Source organism: Prosopis cineraria, unplaced genomic scaffold (assembly GCF_029017545.1).
Source record: "Prosopis cineraria cultivar Desert tree isolate PC_DT_omini unplaced genomic scaffold, ASM2901754v1 PC6, whole genome shotgun sequence".
NCBI classification, from domain to species: Eukaryota; Viridiplantae; Streptophyta; class Magnoliopsida; order Fabales; family Fabaceae; genus Prosopis; species Prosopis cineraria.
In genome coordinates this window covers 6,556,320-6,573,519 of record NW_026555337.1, presented here as the reverse complement: position 1 = coordinate 6,573,519, position 17,200 = coordinate 6,556,320, and the positions used below count along the sequence as shown (strand labels likewise).

At 33.7% G+C, this 17,200-nt stretch overlaps 2 protein-coding genes across 2 annotated transcripts; both read left to right on the top strand.

The window, feature by feature from the left end:
- The first annotated feature begins 4,065 nt into the window (after positions 1-4,065).
- Positions 4,066-5,867, top strand: LOC129313584 (rac-like GTP-binding protein RAC2). The gene is made up of 7 exons (XM_054956825.1): positions 4,066-4,417; positions 4,542-4,629; positions 4,741-4,850; positions 4,959-5,022; positions 5,130-5,194; positions 5,265-5,330; positions 5,551-5,867. Exons 1-7 carry the CDS (start codon positions 4,319-4,321, stop codon positions 5,647-5,649), a joined length of 591 nt encoding a protein of 196 aa, XP_054812800.1. The 5' UTR covers positions 4,066-4,318; the 3' UTR covers positions 5,650-5,867.
- Positions 5,868-7,124: 1,257 nt separating this feature from the next.
- On the top strand, positions 7,125-17,103 carry LOC129313700 (uncharacterized). The gene is given in 20 exon segments (XM_054957013.1): positions 7,125-7,475; positions 7,478-7,581; positions 8,270-8,344; positions 8,867-9,017; positions 9,240-9,308; positions 9,413-9,585; positions 9,859-9,996; positions 10,694-10,819; positions 11,528-11,626; positions 11,826-11,946; positions 12,049-12,112; positions 13,571-13,625; positions 13,744-13,868; positions 14,639-14,712; positions 15,064-15,113; positions 15,288-15,374; positions 16,034-16,084; positions 16,165-16,248; positions 16,402-16,452; positions 16,627-17,103. Coding segments are annotated over 20 exon segments (2,004 nt in total). The 5' UTR covers positions 7,125-7,252; the 3' UTR covers positions 16,711-17,103.
- Positions 17,104-17,200: the final 97 nt, after the last annotated feature.

The following is a 17,200-nucleotide window of genomic DNA, read 5'->3' as shown; positions in this document are numbered from 1 at the left end:
AACTACCCCTCTCATTTTTTTGGTCCTGATTTCACAAGTCTCCCTCTCCCCCTTTTGCCTCTCCCTTTGGCACTTTCACCGTCTTCGTTCTTCCCTATTGCTGACCTTCTTCTCCATCGTTTCTCGTCATCTGGTCTTCTTCTTGCTGACCCTCACCGTTCAACTCCTTATCATTTTTTAACCTCTCTATTATAACCATTCGAACGTTGTTAGTCATTGCTAAATGATTTAGTTGAAGCTTTGCCACTGTCGCTTCAACTTCGCCACCACCATTGTCCCTTCTTCCCCCTCTTCAATGTCGCAAGTCTCCGCCTTTGTCATTGTTTTCATCTTCATCATTGTTCACCAACGTTAGTCACCTTTCCTTTTTCAGGGTTGCGTGAATTTGTTTTGAGGTTTAAGGCAAAATTATTAGTAAAACCCAACATGTGTAATTGTCCCTTGAAAAAAATGCACTCATCATTTTTTTACAAAATTATATATTAAAATTTTATAACATAGTGATTCTAATAAAATAGTAAATTAATTTAATAGTTAAATGAAGATTATTGTTGACATAGTACTCCTACCCGATCTTATATATTGGGATAGAATATTAACAATGATATGAGATAGCAATACATTTTTAACAAAAAAGATATAATTAAGACTAATAATATCAATGATTAATGTGAAAAATAATAATAATTATACAAATTATAAAAAAGATTTTCAATAAGGTTTAAAGATATCACGTTGATAATTTAAAATTACATAAGGTCTTAATACTAATATTTTTCAATATTTTAAGTTTTAGAATAAGAAAAGGAGAAAGTGAAAAGTGAGACTGTGAGAGGAATTTAACGTAAACTAATGTAATGCAAGTTGGTATCTTGTAGATCTCACGATTTTTTTTTTATATAGATAATGAATCTAACTCAATAATTAATGTTACAATAGAAATGATTATAACTTTTCAACTAAAAAAATAATCAATACTTTTATTCTCTCTACAATTAAATATATGATATACAAATATCAATTACACACACATCTACAATAGGGGTATTAATAATTTTTTTTAGAGACTTAAGGCAATTACCTCACTTGCCTTATGGCTTCCATGGCCTTGCTTCTTTGTCCTTCCTTCACTATCTAGATCTACTTCATTACATTCTTTTTTTTTTTTGGCTTTTTAATTTTGCATGTGTTGATTTAATAATTCAGGTATTACGTGTCTTAAATTTAAATATCTTGATTTAATAATTCGCGTTACGTGTCATGGAAATTAGAATATCTAGATTTTGATATGGTGCTTCCAATTGCCACCATAGTTGAGGAAGATCTTTTTTCTTTGGACCAGCGAGGAAGAAGGTCTAAGCAGCAAGGGGGTGTTGGGTTGTCACTCGATTTTGTTTCTTTTATATGAACAAGTGTAATATGGTATTTTTATATTATAATTATGAATATTAAATAAAAATTATTGAAACATTCCCATGCTATAACAAACATATTTTTAAAACTCATTATCATTCTTAATCCTATTCCCAATCTTATATATTCTCATTCCTATTCCATTCCTTTAGAATACACTCCAACGTACCAAACGTGGCCTGTGATGGAATAATCATTATTATTAATTTATTATAAGATGGAATAATCATCAATATAAAGGCATAGTCATTGGAGGTTTTGTCTAGCCTAAGATAATTCCTTATTCGTAAGTGCACTTTCAACATGTTTAAATTTTTTATTATTTACAAGTATTTTATTGAATATAATTGTGTTCACCACATGCAAGTAAGATAATTCTCAATCATATTTTTGTCCCAATTGTTCATGAAAATTTAAATATTAATTTGTCATGTTGTTCAACATGTCTAATTTTAAGCTAAACTTTTCTATGTTTTTTTTTTAAATCTAGGCTTACAGCACGTGCATGGTGCATGAGAAATTAAGAATATGAAACTCAAGGAAAAAAAGGAGAAATAATAATTAGAAATTCCATAAAAATATCGATGATAATTACAGGCTTTAAATTATTAAAATTTTAATAACAAATTATGATTCTCACTTGCAATAAGTTATCTTTAGTTGATTGGTTTGAAATTTACAACAAACTTTAGTAAATTTCCAATTTGCACTGCAAAGATTCTAAACTGTTCATTGTTGATTTTTCAAGCAATAACAAAAAATTATAAGTAACTCATAAATTTTTAATTGATGTTACAAATGATTTTAAATATACTTAAATTTTTCAAGCAATTTATCTGTATATTAAAAGTAAAAAAAATGATTAACTTGTGATTCACAATTGACTATCGTAGTTTTCAATTAAAATTATAAATAATCTCAAGTGTATTTACTTAATTTTTCAAGTGGTATATCTATTTGTTGACAATAAAAATTTAAGATTCACAAGTGACTTGTGTAAAATTCCAGATGATATTAAAAATAATCCTAAGTAAATTCAATAGATTTTTTAATTAACTATTTATATTTTTTAATTACAAGTAAGAACTATGGTCTAATATTAGAATTTCAATAATTGAGAATGTGTAATTATCATTGATCTTCTTAATTGTCATTTTCTGAAAAAGAAAATACCCAATATGAGAGCTCTAGTTTGATATACGCAAATATTACCTTTTTATAATAATAACAAATCACAATCATTTGTCAGATTTATAATGTAACTATTAGTTCATAAGTCAATCTTCGATTCTTCATTTCAGTAAACTTTATCTTTTATTATTTATACAACCATTTGATATATACTATTATTAGGTTATATCAGTTTTTGTTGGATCCAATTAAAGATAGTTTTTTTCATTGTAGATATTCTTTTATTTGTTCAAAACATGATATGATATTAAACGTAAATACATCTTATAGTGAAGATTTGAGTCATGGTTCGATGAGAGATAAGCCTCTTAGACCCAACATATGTTCGTCAATCAAGTATGACTCTTCCAAGGTGAAATCCCTCTAATCTACAAAGTTTGAAAGAATCAATATTTATGAGAAATTGGATTCCTTCCTCCGACTTGATTAACATTGATAAATTATGTTTTTTATTTGATTAAATAACCAAACAACGTGCTAGTAACATAGAAAGTAATTACTTAGGTTCCATTTAATAAACATGTATTCCGTCTGCTCAATATTATAATTCATTTTTTAAAAAGTATTGAATTAAAAAATATAAAATATTTTAAGTCTTTTAAAGTATAATTAATATGATTTTTTTTATATTCAAATATCTTTAATTAAGGAGTGCAATTAATTAAATGATTGATAAAGTTTTACATTCAAGACATCCTTTTAAATAAGAGTAAAAATGTAAAAAGAGTGCAATTTTAAAAATAATTAATTAATTCATTAAAATTTTAATTCGACTAATTAAACATATTTTAATTAACTAATTCATTATAATTTTGAATGAATAAGTAATTATAATGGCCTTCAACAACACTAACGAGTAACGACCCAACAATTCCGAGAGACGGATAATTAATCCCCCCCCCCCCCCCCCAAAGTGGAGAACAGATAATTGATAATTCCCATGAAATCTGTGTCAAATTCATTCACCCACTTGGAGTTATGTCACTGTATCCCGAGAGTGCTTCTTGATTTCATGCTTCAGTTGGCATTAACAAAACCTCCACTTTCACCATATCATTAATTTTATTTTCTCACATTTTTTTCTTCAAAAAACTAATTTATAACCTCAAATTATATAAATGAAAAAAAAAAATCATTTAGACAATTTTGCCCCTCTTGAGTCTGCTGTAACTATTGGATTTCATGGTCATGGATCACGGTTTGTAGCACTAGCCCCTGGAAGGCAGAAAAGCAAAGGAATGTTGATATTCTAAATACTAATACAAATAATACTAATAATAATAATAATAATAACAATAATTCACATTCACTGTCTCTCCCTTGTACAATACTTAATCAACTAACGGCACTCACTGCATCACCAAACGCTTCCTTTACTGGTCTAAAGCCCTGTCCTTCCCCTTAAAGAAACAGAAAACCAAAGGCAACAATGATATTAATAATGGTAAAGATGAAACACACCACACTAAAGTTGGTGCTCGTGCTCTCCCCTTATTATTAAATGCCACCCTCCTTCCCCTCCATTTCTATTCAAATTCAAAACTCACTCCTCCTTCCTTCTCTCTCTCTCTCTCCCCCCCCCCCTTTCTGCTCAATTCTTTGCTCGAGTTTCAATTTTTTTTCTCAAGGCAACCCAGAAGACTTCTGTGATGGAAGCAGCAAAATGATCAGGTTTTCTGGGAATTGAGGGAGAGAGAAGGAGTCTTTGAAGAAGATGAGTACTGCAAGGTTCATCAAGTGTGTCACAGTTGGTGATGGAGCTGTGGGAAAGACCTGTATGCTTATATCTTACACCAGCAATACCTTCCCCACGGTATGCCCGCAAGATGTTTGATTGATTGTTTGCATGTTTGAACTTGTGAATTAAGAATCTGTTTGGATTGATCAAAAGGGAAAATTAATCAATTTGATCTCTTTTGGGGGAAACAAAACTATAGGATTATGTGCCTACCGTTTTTGACAACTTCAGTGCAAATGTGGTGGTTGATGGCAGCACTGTTAACCTAGGATTGTGGGACACTGCTGGTAAGTTGTTCTCACGTTAAGGTGATTAATAGATTTCTGTCGCTAGAACTAGATCTTCTTGGAATCAAAACTCCTTACTTTCATGTAGTAATTGTAGCTTGATGGATTTAGGACAAGAGGATTATAACAGGCTCAGGCCTTTGAGCTACAGAGGAGCAGATGTGTTCTTGCTTGCATTTTCCCTCATCAGCAGAGCCAGCTATGAAAATATCGCTAAAAAGGTTCTTCTTCAAAACAACAAACCTATTACTCCAGCACAAAATCTTACTGATAACACATATAAAATCCATCCAACAGAATCTGACTGCAGGTTAGTATTTCTTTTACAGTGGATTCCTGAGCTAAGACATTATGCTCCAACTGTGCCTATTGTGCTTGTGGGAACCAAGCTTGGTATCATCTAAACTACTTACAATTCAGTCTCATTCATTGAAGCTAAAAGTTTATCTGAGTTTCATACAATAGTTAAGAATCAACAAGGTGGTTGTTATTGGCTGCAGATTTGCGAGATGACAGGCAATATTTGATTGATCATCCTGGTGCTACGCCTATTACTACTGCCCAGGCAAGTCAAACACAAATTTTTTGTTTCCTTTCCCTTTTCACGCCAAACACTGATGATAAATCTTGGGCAGGGAGAAGAACTGAAGAAGGCAATTGGTGCTGCTGTTTACATAGAATGCAGCTCAAAGACTCAGCAGGTTTAGATATTTTGTTCTTATACCTAGACAAGCTTTTTAAAACATGTACAAGCTATCTGCTGAAGTTTCTTGGAGAAATCAGTGAACTGAGCCACTAAAAGCAGACGAAACGTTTCAATTTAAACATCTCTCTAATCTAACACATCTGGAAGAGCTGAGATCATTTGTTTCCAAATTAATGTCTGTGGCCTAATTTATATCTTTTGCTGCAATGTTACAGAATGTGAAGGCTGTATTTGATGCAGCAATCAAGGTTGTTTTGCAGCCGCCTAAGCCAAAGAAGAAGCGAAAGAAGAGCAGAACATGTGCATTCCTCTAATAATTAGTGTTCACGTGTAACTCATTGTTCTGTACTTTTTACGACATTCTCCTTCCCAAGTTTGCCTTCTGAACATATGTACTGCGAGCTCTTCTTCTACCTTCTTACTGTATTTTTGATGTGGGTCAAAATGTTGTTCACATATATCTGTTTGATACAACAGTATTCAATTCAAAATAAGATTTATGAATTGTCATAAGGAAGGTTAATAGCATTAATTATCTCTTTGGTGTGTCCCAATATTTTTATTTCTTCTCACCAGTCGACGTATGGCTTTGTTAGCTGATTCTTCAGTAAAATTAGACATTGATAATTGTCTTTTTAATTGTTACTATATTATAAATGTTTCAACCTTACTATAGCCCGCGTCCTACCCAATCATTACCAGCATTAACTTCTTTTTTGGAGAAATTTAATAATTTAATTTAAAGCTGAATCATGTGATGTTTGCGTAAATGATTTCTTCCGCGCAGAAAATGGGCAAGTGTAAATACCAACCACACATACCTTAATAAAAAATTATAAGATTAGATTAGATAGATTTAAGATTTTTTTACGTTTTATTATTGAGTCGTTTAATTAATACATGATAAGTTATAATCTTGAATGGTTAGAAATTAGAATCACGTAATTAGCATGAAATATAATCATGAAAAAGAAACCTTATATTTCAGAAACATGGTCTACTACAAGAACTAGCATAGATTTGAGTTTTCTGCAACGCTGATACCCTGTTTTGTTGGTATTTATCAGTATCAATATGTCATAAAAAGGAGTTATAAAATATATCACGTTATTATAAATCAAAAAAATATATCACATTATTTATAAATAAAAAATATGATTTACATCAGATTTTGGGACAACATGGAACCCATATATTATGAAAAAATTATATTTAAGTCTCATATAAGTAAGTTTATTATCAAGAGATCATTTCCAAATCTTATACATTTACAATTTAACTAAAAACATTGATAATTGAGTAACAATCATTTAGAACTGCACAATGACTATTTACAATTTGTAAAGGAAGATGATAACTTGATAAAAGTTATAAATGACTATTGTTTAGTTATCAATACCCTCAATTACCAATGTACAGAATTTGGGATTTGAAAGTATTTATAAATTTGATTGAACCTTTTGATAATAAATTTATTTATATGAATTTAGATGTAATTTTTTTTTTATTTATAATTGTAAAGATAAAAACAGAATAGTTGGTAAAAAAAAAAAGAATAAGAAGATAAAAGCAGAATAAGCATGAAGTTCGTCTGAATTTAAAATAAATCACTTCTTTCATTGGGTGAATATTTATTTGATCTACAACTTCATGTTAATAAGAGTTGAAATTGTGATCCGGTAAAAAAATAAAAAAACCAGCTTTTGATAAAAATACACACATACATACATATATATATATATATATATATATAAAGATTTTGAAACTTCTTTTTGCCTCTCTAATTTGCACTAACTCTGCCGAAACCTAAGATAAGTGGTATTTACAGTACAGGCTAAGAGAACATGCAACGGCAAGGGATCCTCCCGTGGTAGCCAAACCCAAAACAGAAACTTCGCCATTTTCTCTTTGGGAGAAATGGCGGGACCTATTCTTCGTTCTCTCTGGTCCTCTACCAGAAAATCTTTTTCCTCTTCGCCATCCCTTTTCACTCCATATCGTTTATTGCCGCGAACCAACACCAGCTTCCGCGCCTTCTCTGCCGCCCCTGCCGCAGCCGCCGTCGAACCCAGCAGCGCCCTGAACCCCAGCCGCCTCCGCAACGTCGCCGTGATTGCTCATGTTGACCATGGCAAGACCACCTCATGGATCGACTGCTCCGTCAGTGTGGCGCCGACATACCCCATGAGCGCGCCATGGATTCCATCAATCTGGAGCGCGAGCGTGGTATCACGATTGCTTCCAAGGTTTGTGCATTTCCAATGAACTAGTTGGAAAATTGTATTAAAGCACTTCTAGTTCCAATTTACTGTGAATAGCAAAATATTCTCAGAGTAGGAAGCATTCTCAACTGAGAAAAGCCGGTTCTTAACTCCCATTTAGTTCAGTGAAGGAATCTAAAGTTTGAAGCTTTGATACGCACTTCTCCATGCACACGAGAGACTCTTCTTCCCCCTCAAAATTTGGTGGACACATGTGAAAGACGTAGAGTCTGCAATCAGGAAGCTTATTTCATTGAAGCTGTGCCTTCAATTTATTGTGACGCCTTAATATGCTGATCATATAATTTTCTTTTAATAGATGTGAACGGTGGGAATTATAATGCTGGAAGAACATTGAAAGAGAAAATAACGGTTGTTCTAGTTTTAATGATTCAAATGTTAACACTTGAACCCAACAATCTGTATCTTTTAACTCCCTAGCATTTCATTGTCATTGGACTTTGGACCTCTTTTAACAGGGGCTAAGTGTAGTTTTGCAATGTAAGGCATTTTTTGTTTGTTTGTTTAACACAGTTTACTGCTCTCTAAGACTTATAGGTTATGAATAACTGAATTAACTTCCTATATAATGTAACCTATTCCTCAGTTGAACTCGAACAATAATTGTTTTCCTCTTACGGGAAAAGTCATGATTTTAAATTGCCACTTGCAGGTCACTTCAATTTCATGGAAGGAAAATGAGCTAAACATGGTTGATACACCAGGACATGCAGATTTTGGTGGTGAAGTATGTATCAGCTGGCTTTATTTATTTATTTATCTTTCTTTTTCTTGTTTGATACGATCAGAAGGGCTTTAATAATGGCATCAAACATTTTAATTGTTTCCTAATCAATTATAAAGGATGCTATTGTTTAGATTGAAATCAAGTACTTGTGACAATGTTGATCTTTTTGCCTTAAAAAGTCTTAAATGATTATATGTTGGCTTTTAAGAAATACCAAACATAATTAGTTTATATAAACTTCCTGTTATTTCATTTCATATTTTTCTCTGACCTCATGCCCTGCAGATGTTAATTTTATAATATTTTGGGAGAACCATGTAATGTTTGAATATTTAGAACCATATAGGTATGTACAGTGAATATTTCATATTTTGGACATTTTATGCCCTGCCCTCCATCCATGACCTCATATTGAATCAACATAATTCCTTTCTCCTTGTGCTTCAATTAGACTGCCTTTCTGAAACTTATTTAATTGTAAAACATTTTCTATTCTGGGTTAAAAGTTGTGTTGGTGGTTAGGTTGAACGAGTTGTTGGCATGGTTGAGGGAGCAGTATTGGTTGTAGATGCTGGTGAAGGCCCACTTGCACAAACAAAATTTGTTCTAGCAAAAGCCTTAAAGTATGGGTTACGACCTCTTCTCCTTTTGAACAAAGTAGACCGACCTTCAGGTAGTCTGCTGATGGTTTATTTTCAGATTTTATGCCTTATGACAAAACAGAAATATTGTAGTAGCATATTTTATGATGCTAAACATGTAGAGTGAGTAAAATTCCAACAAAAAAATCCACCTACTTTTCTTGGTAGTATCATGGAAAATTCCCATATCATGTGAAGAATATTACTTTTTGCATCTTTTACCTTTTTTTGTAATTGAGTTATAATTTATTCAGTTTCTGAGGAGAGATGTAATGAAGTTGAAAGTCTGGTGTTTGATCTTTTTGCCAACCTTGGTGCAACAGGTACTAAACTAGAAATATTTCTTGATTGTCTTTACTTGTATTATATCTTAAATTCTTTTCTTTCATGACCTATGCATGACTCAATGTTAGTTATTTGTATATAGAGGAGCAATTAGACTTTCCAGTTCTTTATGCTTCTGCTAAAGAAGGATGGGCATCAACCACCTTTACCAAGGATCCTCCTGCTGAGGCAAAAAATATGTCACAACTTCTTGATGCCATTGTTACTCATGTCCCACCACCAAAAGCAAACATTGATGGGCCTTTTCAAATGCTGGTTGGTATTTAGATATTGTTTATTGTTGTTACGTGCATGTGATACGTTCCCTTTTAAGGAAGATGTTGTCTCGTTGTAGTGTCTGTTGCCACTGCATTGATTATCAAGTCCACTTCCTTTCAAATTATTCAAAAGGAAAACAATTGCTTTTGGAAACTATGGTTTCATTCCTCCTCTTTTATACACTTTTAGAGTTTGTGTTGATTCTTTTATAATTTCTTGAGTTGTATAGTTTGGGATCAGTGAAAGACAATGCTTAATAGTGCCTTTCAGGTTTCAATGATGGAACGGGATTTCTACCTTGGGCGAATTTTGACTGGACGTATTCATTCTGGAATTGTTCACGTTGGTGACAGGGTTCATGGCCTGTCAAGCAAAGATTCCGGAGTAGTGAAGATTGAGGATGGAAAGGTTTGTCTATCATCTTTTAGTTTTGATGATTTTATAGTCTGTAAAATTTAAATTTTCCTACAACTTCATTAATGATCATGTTCTTGAGTTCTGTTAGTATTACCCCTGGAATATGATTTTGTGATGAAACTTTTAGCCTCTGTTGCTATAATCCACCATGAGAAATTTTACATCATGTTATTGCAGATAGAATTAACAAGCAAATGTTAGAGAAGAATGTTCCAATATAGTTTTATTAGAATATCCTTGTGTGCTACTTATTTTTCGTCCTTCTTGCTGCAACCTGCAAGTCTAAACTCTACAGTAAGTGCTTATTGTGAAAACACCTCTTGTTAGTGTCTTTATATTTTCCTTCAAGTTTTTGCATATCTAAATGGCATCTATTTACCCCCCCCCCCCGGGGGTTTTCCTGGGGTTTCTAGGGGAACATCCACTTTACATTGTTTATTTTAAGCAGCAATGCTCAGCATAAATAACAACATATACCGTTCTTCTTTTATAAAAGTTACATCTTGCACTCTATACAATGCTTAAGATTATGCCGGACTGTAATACTTGCCATGAAGACATTTAGTTAAACAAATCATTATTAATCAAAACTATAGTTGTAGTCCTAATGTTAAATATTTTGAAGTTGCTTACATTTATCTTAGGTCAATTCAATTGGCCTTTAACTGTCTATTTTCTTGTGTCGTAGGTTGTAAAATTAATGAAAAAGAAGGGCACAAGCATGGTTCCAATTGATTCTGCTGGAGCTGGTGATATTATTTCAATGGCTGGGTTGGCAAGTCCAATAATAGGCAACACAGTAGCAACTGTGGAGGTATAAATTATAATTAGTAATATGTTTTTATGCTATTGTTATCAATGGCCTTTGGTAAATGGTTAATTCTTGAGCCATTTGATTTGTTGTTATACTCTTTATTTTTTATTTAAACTGACATATAAATATAAAGCAATGGTATAAGTTGATGATTTGCCAGTCTAACAAAAACTCATATTTATTTTAAGGAAAAACATAACTTTGGGTCCCTAGAATACTCCTATACTTTTGTTTTTCGGTACCAAAAAACAAAAGTGTAGGAACTTAAAATACTGAAAAAAAAGTGTGAGAACCTATAACAAAACTCAAGCAAAGTGTAGAGACCCAAAGTTACGTTTTTCCTTGTTTCCATGAAATGGAGCAAAGTGCAGAGACCAAAAGTTATGTTTTTTCTTGTTTCCATTAAATGTACTCTGATACTAGCACCTGCCTGTTTGTTTCCGAGTTCTTTGTTTGTATGAAACTTCTTCATAACAGAGTGCTTATTATATTAAAACTATTAAGCTAATAATTACTGCATCCATATGTTTATAAAAATTAAATGACTTCATCATTTGTTCCCTGGTTAAGACTTCAAGCACACAGCATATTACCTATATTCTAAGATATGTCTCTTTAGTTTATATATAGACTTAGTGATTCATATTCTTAGGGTTATTGCAAGAATAATTTGGTGATTGCTGTAACTTTATGGTCTTAATGCCCTAGATTATGTCTGCATTACCCACAATTGAGCTGGATCCTCCAACAATTTCCATGACTTTTGGTGTAAATGATTCTCCTTTAGCTGGTCGTGATGGTACTCATGTAAGTTATGTTAATTTTAGCTCCTTTTCTTTCATTGATGGTTTGTTTTTCTGTTTGCATCATTTGTCACTACTGAGATTAGCTACGGCTAGTATTAGTCACCCCCTGATTTAGGTTGCAAAACTATTTCACTGTTTAGAAGTTTGCATACTCTATTGCTCTGCTTGATAACCGGATCTACATCCTGAATTATTTGTAGTTGACTGGAGGAAAAATTGGTGATCGGCTGATGGCTGAAGCTGAAACAAACATTGCCATAAATGTGCTTCCTGGCTTATCAGATTCATATGAAGTTCAGGGAAGAGGAGAGCTACAATTGGGTTTGTTTATGCTTCTCTGAATATTGGATCTTTCTTATCATGATGTATATGTGATTACACGTTTCATTAAGAATTACTTAAACCTTCCATCTGCATAAACAGGTATCCTCATTGAGAACATGAGGCGTGAAGGATTCGAGCTGTCTGTCTCTCCACCCAGAGTCATGTGAGTTTTGAAGGACTGAATAGGGATCCAAATTTGTTGCCATTATCTGCTGTGGACCAATGTGTGTTCTTGTTTTTGGTTACACACTTCACAGAGGTTTGGTATATAGTGTATATAAAGATCAATTGATTGCTGCAATTTTTGCTGCATTTGTTTTGGGCGTTTTAATAGGGATGAAGGGTATGGTTAACAGTCATTAAGCACCGGTATTCTGTCTCTGAGGGTGGGTTTAGAGGCAGTTCAGATGTGTTTTTGGTAGCATATTATAGTCTGTTTATTTATGCCTCGAATGTCTATATCAAGGATTTTGCAGTTTATTCGATGGTAATTTTGGGCATTATAAGTCTACTTTAACTTAATGTGGAAGACTGATCAATACTCCTGATATGTAAAGAATAAAGAAATAAAGAATAAGCAGTTTAGTTGGTTAAGGGGGTTGGTTAGTTTGTTCTGTTAGAATAAATGGTAAAGGAACCTATATGAGGGGGTCTTAAGTGTTAATCAGGGCTACTGTTTATGCTCTGATACAGACTTCGTAGTATGGGATACCAAGTCCCATATTGAGTAGTATGGGATGCTCAATAGGGTATATAAGTGGGTTGGTTCTCCTACTTCAACAGCTAATTTTTGAGGTAGGGTTCCCCATCCTACTTAGATGCCCATCGATTGGTATCAGAGCCTTCTTGTCTACGGTTTCGAAAAGGGCTACCCACAGAGGGTTCTGACTGAAAAGAGATTGAGTTAAGTGCTGTGGAGTGTAGCCGTTGGGACGTCGGCTTTCCATGTGGGGTCAATTGATAGAGACTTGGTAGTATGGGATACCAAGTCTCACATTGAGTAGTATGGGATACTTAATGGGGTATATAAGTGGGTTGGTTCTCCCACTTCAACAGCTAGTTTTTGAGGTAGGGTTCCCCATCCTACTTAGGTACCCATCGTGCTCAAAATAGAAAGTACTATTCAGTTCTAATCTTCTATTTTCTCTCCCAGGTCTCCGTTCCTTCTCTTTCTTTCCTCCGTTTTCCCTTCTTTCTCCTTCCTCCCTACTTTTCTGTATATCAATGCCCTTCATTTCATATTATAAGGCATTTTTAACCACTCCACACAGACCAAGAAGACAGCTAAAGTTAGCTTATATCCGTATAAAATTTGTAAATGTTCTAAATATACCCTTGAATTAATCATGTGGACTCTCTTTTTGATTGATCCTACTACGAATAAATGCAGTGTGGATTTCAGAAATAATAACTTTACTTTTAACATTCCACAAAATGCTTTACAAATTGAAACATAGATCCTTAAGACTTTTTCCTTATAACATGAAATGGAGGGAGTATATTATAATTTTGCCAAAGCCTCTTTTTCTTGCATGATGGTTCTAATTGCAAAGTCTTACAATTTGCATTTTGTTTCAGTCACTTTTATTGTTCACTGGATGAATATCCTCTGTGATTTTAGGTATAAAACTGAAAACAGTGAGAAACTTGAGCCAATTGAAGAAGTTACAGTTGAGGTGAGAAATTAATTCAGTGCTCACAGCACTTTTTGTTTTTTCTCTGAAGCAGTTACATGAAGGATATTTTCTGTTTCTGGCAAAAAAGTCGTCCTAAAATATGATGTATTTATCCCAGGTAAATGATGAGCACGTTGGATTAGTTATGGAGGCCTTGTCTCATAGGCGAGCTGAAGTTATGGACATGGGTCCTGTCTCGGGAGCTGTTGGTCGGACTAGACTGTCTTTGACTTGTCCATCAAGGTTAGTTTATTTATATCTTTGTCTCTCCATTTTTATTTTTTTCTTGTACTTACTGGTGCTTTTGGTGTCATTATTTGAGAGAAATGTTGGTTGTGCATTTGAGCATTTTTTTTTTTTGGGATTTAGTATTTATAAGCTTCAGAACTTGTTTCAATTCTAAAATAATGGACATAGTTTGTACATTCAGACTTGTTTAGTGATTGTAATTTTGATGTTGTAATCCTAGTTTCTCTCTGATAAAATAAGTATATATTCAATGGAGCATCAGTTGACACATGGTTTTGACTTTTGATGAATTACACAAGAACTTTCTCAATCTTTTACCCTCTTCTCAAGGGTGATTGCTACCTTCAACTAACATTGTGACCTTAATTTAGAATGTAATCCTGCAGTGGTTACAATATCATGTAGATAGTATTTAAGTTAAATTTATTAGCATTTATTTTGATCTGGCTTTTCTCCTGCTCAAAACTGGCAGTGGGCATCATGAATGAGACCAAGGACTAATCACCTTATTTTGAGCCCTAAAATGCTGATTGTTTCTTTAGTGTGGCTAGACATTCTCAAGCAATAACTTAACGGAGGAACTTGAGCAAATTTGAGCTTGTTGAATAGTTTCTGGAGCTAAGAACATTTTTCATTAGGCATCATATTTCTCCATAAAGTCTTGCTGATTATCCTCATAACTTATAGATATTAAATTTTCTGACATTCCTTGTTTAACGAAATGAAATATCTGGTGATTTATACTTTCATGCTATGTTTGCCAGGGGCCTGGTTGGTTACAGGAGCGTGTTCAGCAGTGACACACGTGGAACTGGCTTCATGCACCGTGCTTTCCTTAGTAGGAATTGCTGTGCCCTTGTCTTTTTTTTCTGAAAAGTTTGTTGGTTTCTATCATATCGCATTACATAGCAATTGTGTTCTTTAGGATATCACAAGGTCCTCTCCATTTTATGTTACTGATCTAATCATCAGTGAAATATGTTTTTGCAAATAATGCTCTTACAGTTTTTCATATGCTTTAGGTTTTTCTTATTTCTGTGTCTTAAAACCTTTGCACTTTCTTATTTCACTGACATCTCCTACATATTTTATTTTCTTCAACATGTTTGTTTCTCCTTGCAGCTTACCTTATCATCACTGGCTTAATTATATGACAGTATGGCTAATATACATTCTTGTTATATTGCAGAGTATGAAAAATTTCGGGGTCCTCTTGGCAATGTCAGGAAAGGAGTACTGGTAAGCTTGTCTGCAGCTGTATTTATGTATGATAGCTAAGCAAGAATTACTTTTCACTTGGACCTACTAGGCACACACTATTAAGACCTATGTTTCAATTTACAGAGTTTGTTTGGAGTGATTTAACAAATAATTTTCATCTACTCATGTCATCTCCCCCCCCCCCTTTAACAGGTATCAATGGGTTATGGTGCTATAAGAGCCTATGCGCTAATGAGCTTAGAAGCTCGTGGGACTTTATTTGTAACCCCAGGAATGGAGGTTGGAACTTCCTGCCTGAATTAATTTTCCATATTTTATTCATTACATGATTTCCTTTTGTTTGGACTCTTTCATCTTTCAAATGTCGATATCTGATTTTTGTGAAGCAGATATTATATTTATATGCTACTAATTTCTTCAGTATCTCTTTATGTTTAAGAAAATGATCTCCCCATTTCTTCTATTGTATGTAATACACTCATATACTGTTTCATCAACATGCATTGGATGCTTATGAAATCTGTCCGTTTTATGTGTCTGTCAAGCATGGATTTCGATCACAAGCCTGGCACTTAACATTTATATATCTTGCTAAGTTTTACTTTAGTTTAAACGAACTGTGTCTGAATGAGTCATAGGTTTTTTCCTCCTTGATTTTGATGCGCTTTTGGAGAGAGCAGTGCTGCTAAAGATAAACATTTTCTTGCTATCAATCTAACCATGATATTACCAAAGTAAAGTGCGACACTTGAGGGTGTTTAAATTGGTGTTGATGCACTTAATTTGAAACGTTAGTGAAGCTTGATAAGGGATGCATAATTTAAATGAGTTCAAGATGTGCACTACTGCAACAGTGCACCAAGCGTTTGTTCGTAGTATGTCTATTAAACTATTCTTCCATGTTGCCCATGATTACTCATTCTTCATTTGTTATACAGACATACGATGGGATGATTATTGGCGAACACTCACGAGATACAGATCTTGACGTAAGGAGCAATATTCTTACATTGATTGTGAGTATCATGTAAGAGTCAGTGACTCATGGAGATTGATTGTGATCCTGCAGGTCAATCCAGTGAGAGCTAAGGAACTCACAAATAATCGTGCTGCTGGCAGCGATGAAAATGTCAAGCTGTCTCCTCCTCGCCTTGTATGTGCTTAAGATTTTCCTGTTAGATTATTTTTGTCATTTCCTTAATTAAGATGAGTGAGAATTCTGTTAGTTAGTGGGTGCATGATTACGCATGGATGAATTCCAAAGTTTGATGTCATGTATTGAAGAAATTATCAATATCCTTTGCAGATGACACTTGAAGAAGCCATAGGATATGTGGCTTCAGATGAGCTTATTGAGGTTAGTTGTAGCCTTGATACATTATTGTTATACATCAGTTATCAACGTTTTCTTCATTCGGCATCTTCCACTTACTTTGCACGTTCTGCACCTTGTTTCTTTGGCTCCTAACAGTAATTCATGATTTTCTCTTTACTGGTTTATTTATTTTGTTATTTTCTGGGTTTTGTGAAGGTGACTCCAAAGGCTATACGGTTGAGGAAGAAATATCTTGATGTTAACAAGCGTAAAAGCATGAGCAAAAAGCCAAAGGAATGAATGAAGAGCTCGTCCCCGAAACATTTTTGTAACAGTAAGTGTATTCTACAGTCATTACTTTACTCAATCACTTATCATTTTTTGGTCATACCGTTCTCGCTTAGTTCAAGTAATTTATAATACTAAAAGAACCATTCTTTAAGCAAAGCAACTGTATGCTTCTATGAAATAAATGAATGGCAATGGAAGAAGTTGCTCGCTGTAATGCATTTTGTATGTCAGAATGGGAAAATGTTGTTTCCTATGACAAGTGACAACACTTGAGTAATGGATTGGCATATTTATAGGGAAAAATGTTTCCTTTAGTAGTCATTACTAGGAATTTTTGCAGCAGTGTTTACTCTAATGCCGTTTTTTGGGTGACCAATGCTATTTTTCATCAAGTTTGGAATTTGTTTCATGTGACCAATAGCGTAAGATTGTGATGATTCATCATGCAATGCGATTGGTTAATTTCTTTCCTTTTTTGGGGGCTCATATTGGTTAAATG

Coding starts and splice junctions, on each gene's coding strand:
- LOC129313584 (XM_054956825.1), top strand. CDS start 4,319: ATGAGTACTGCAAGGTTCATCAAGTGTGTCACAGTTGGTGATGGAGCT. Junction 4,630..4,740: donor AGGATTGTGGGACACTGCTG/GTAAGTTGTTCT, acceptor TGATGGATTTAG/GACAAGAGGATTATAACAGG. Junction 4,851..4,958: donor ATGAAAATATCGCTAAAAAG/GTTCTTCTTCAA, acceptor TTTCTTTTACAG/TGGATTCCTGAGCTAAGACA.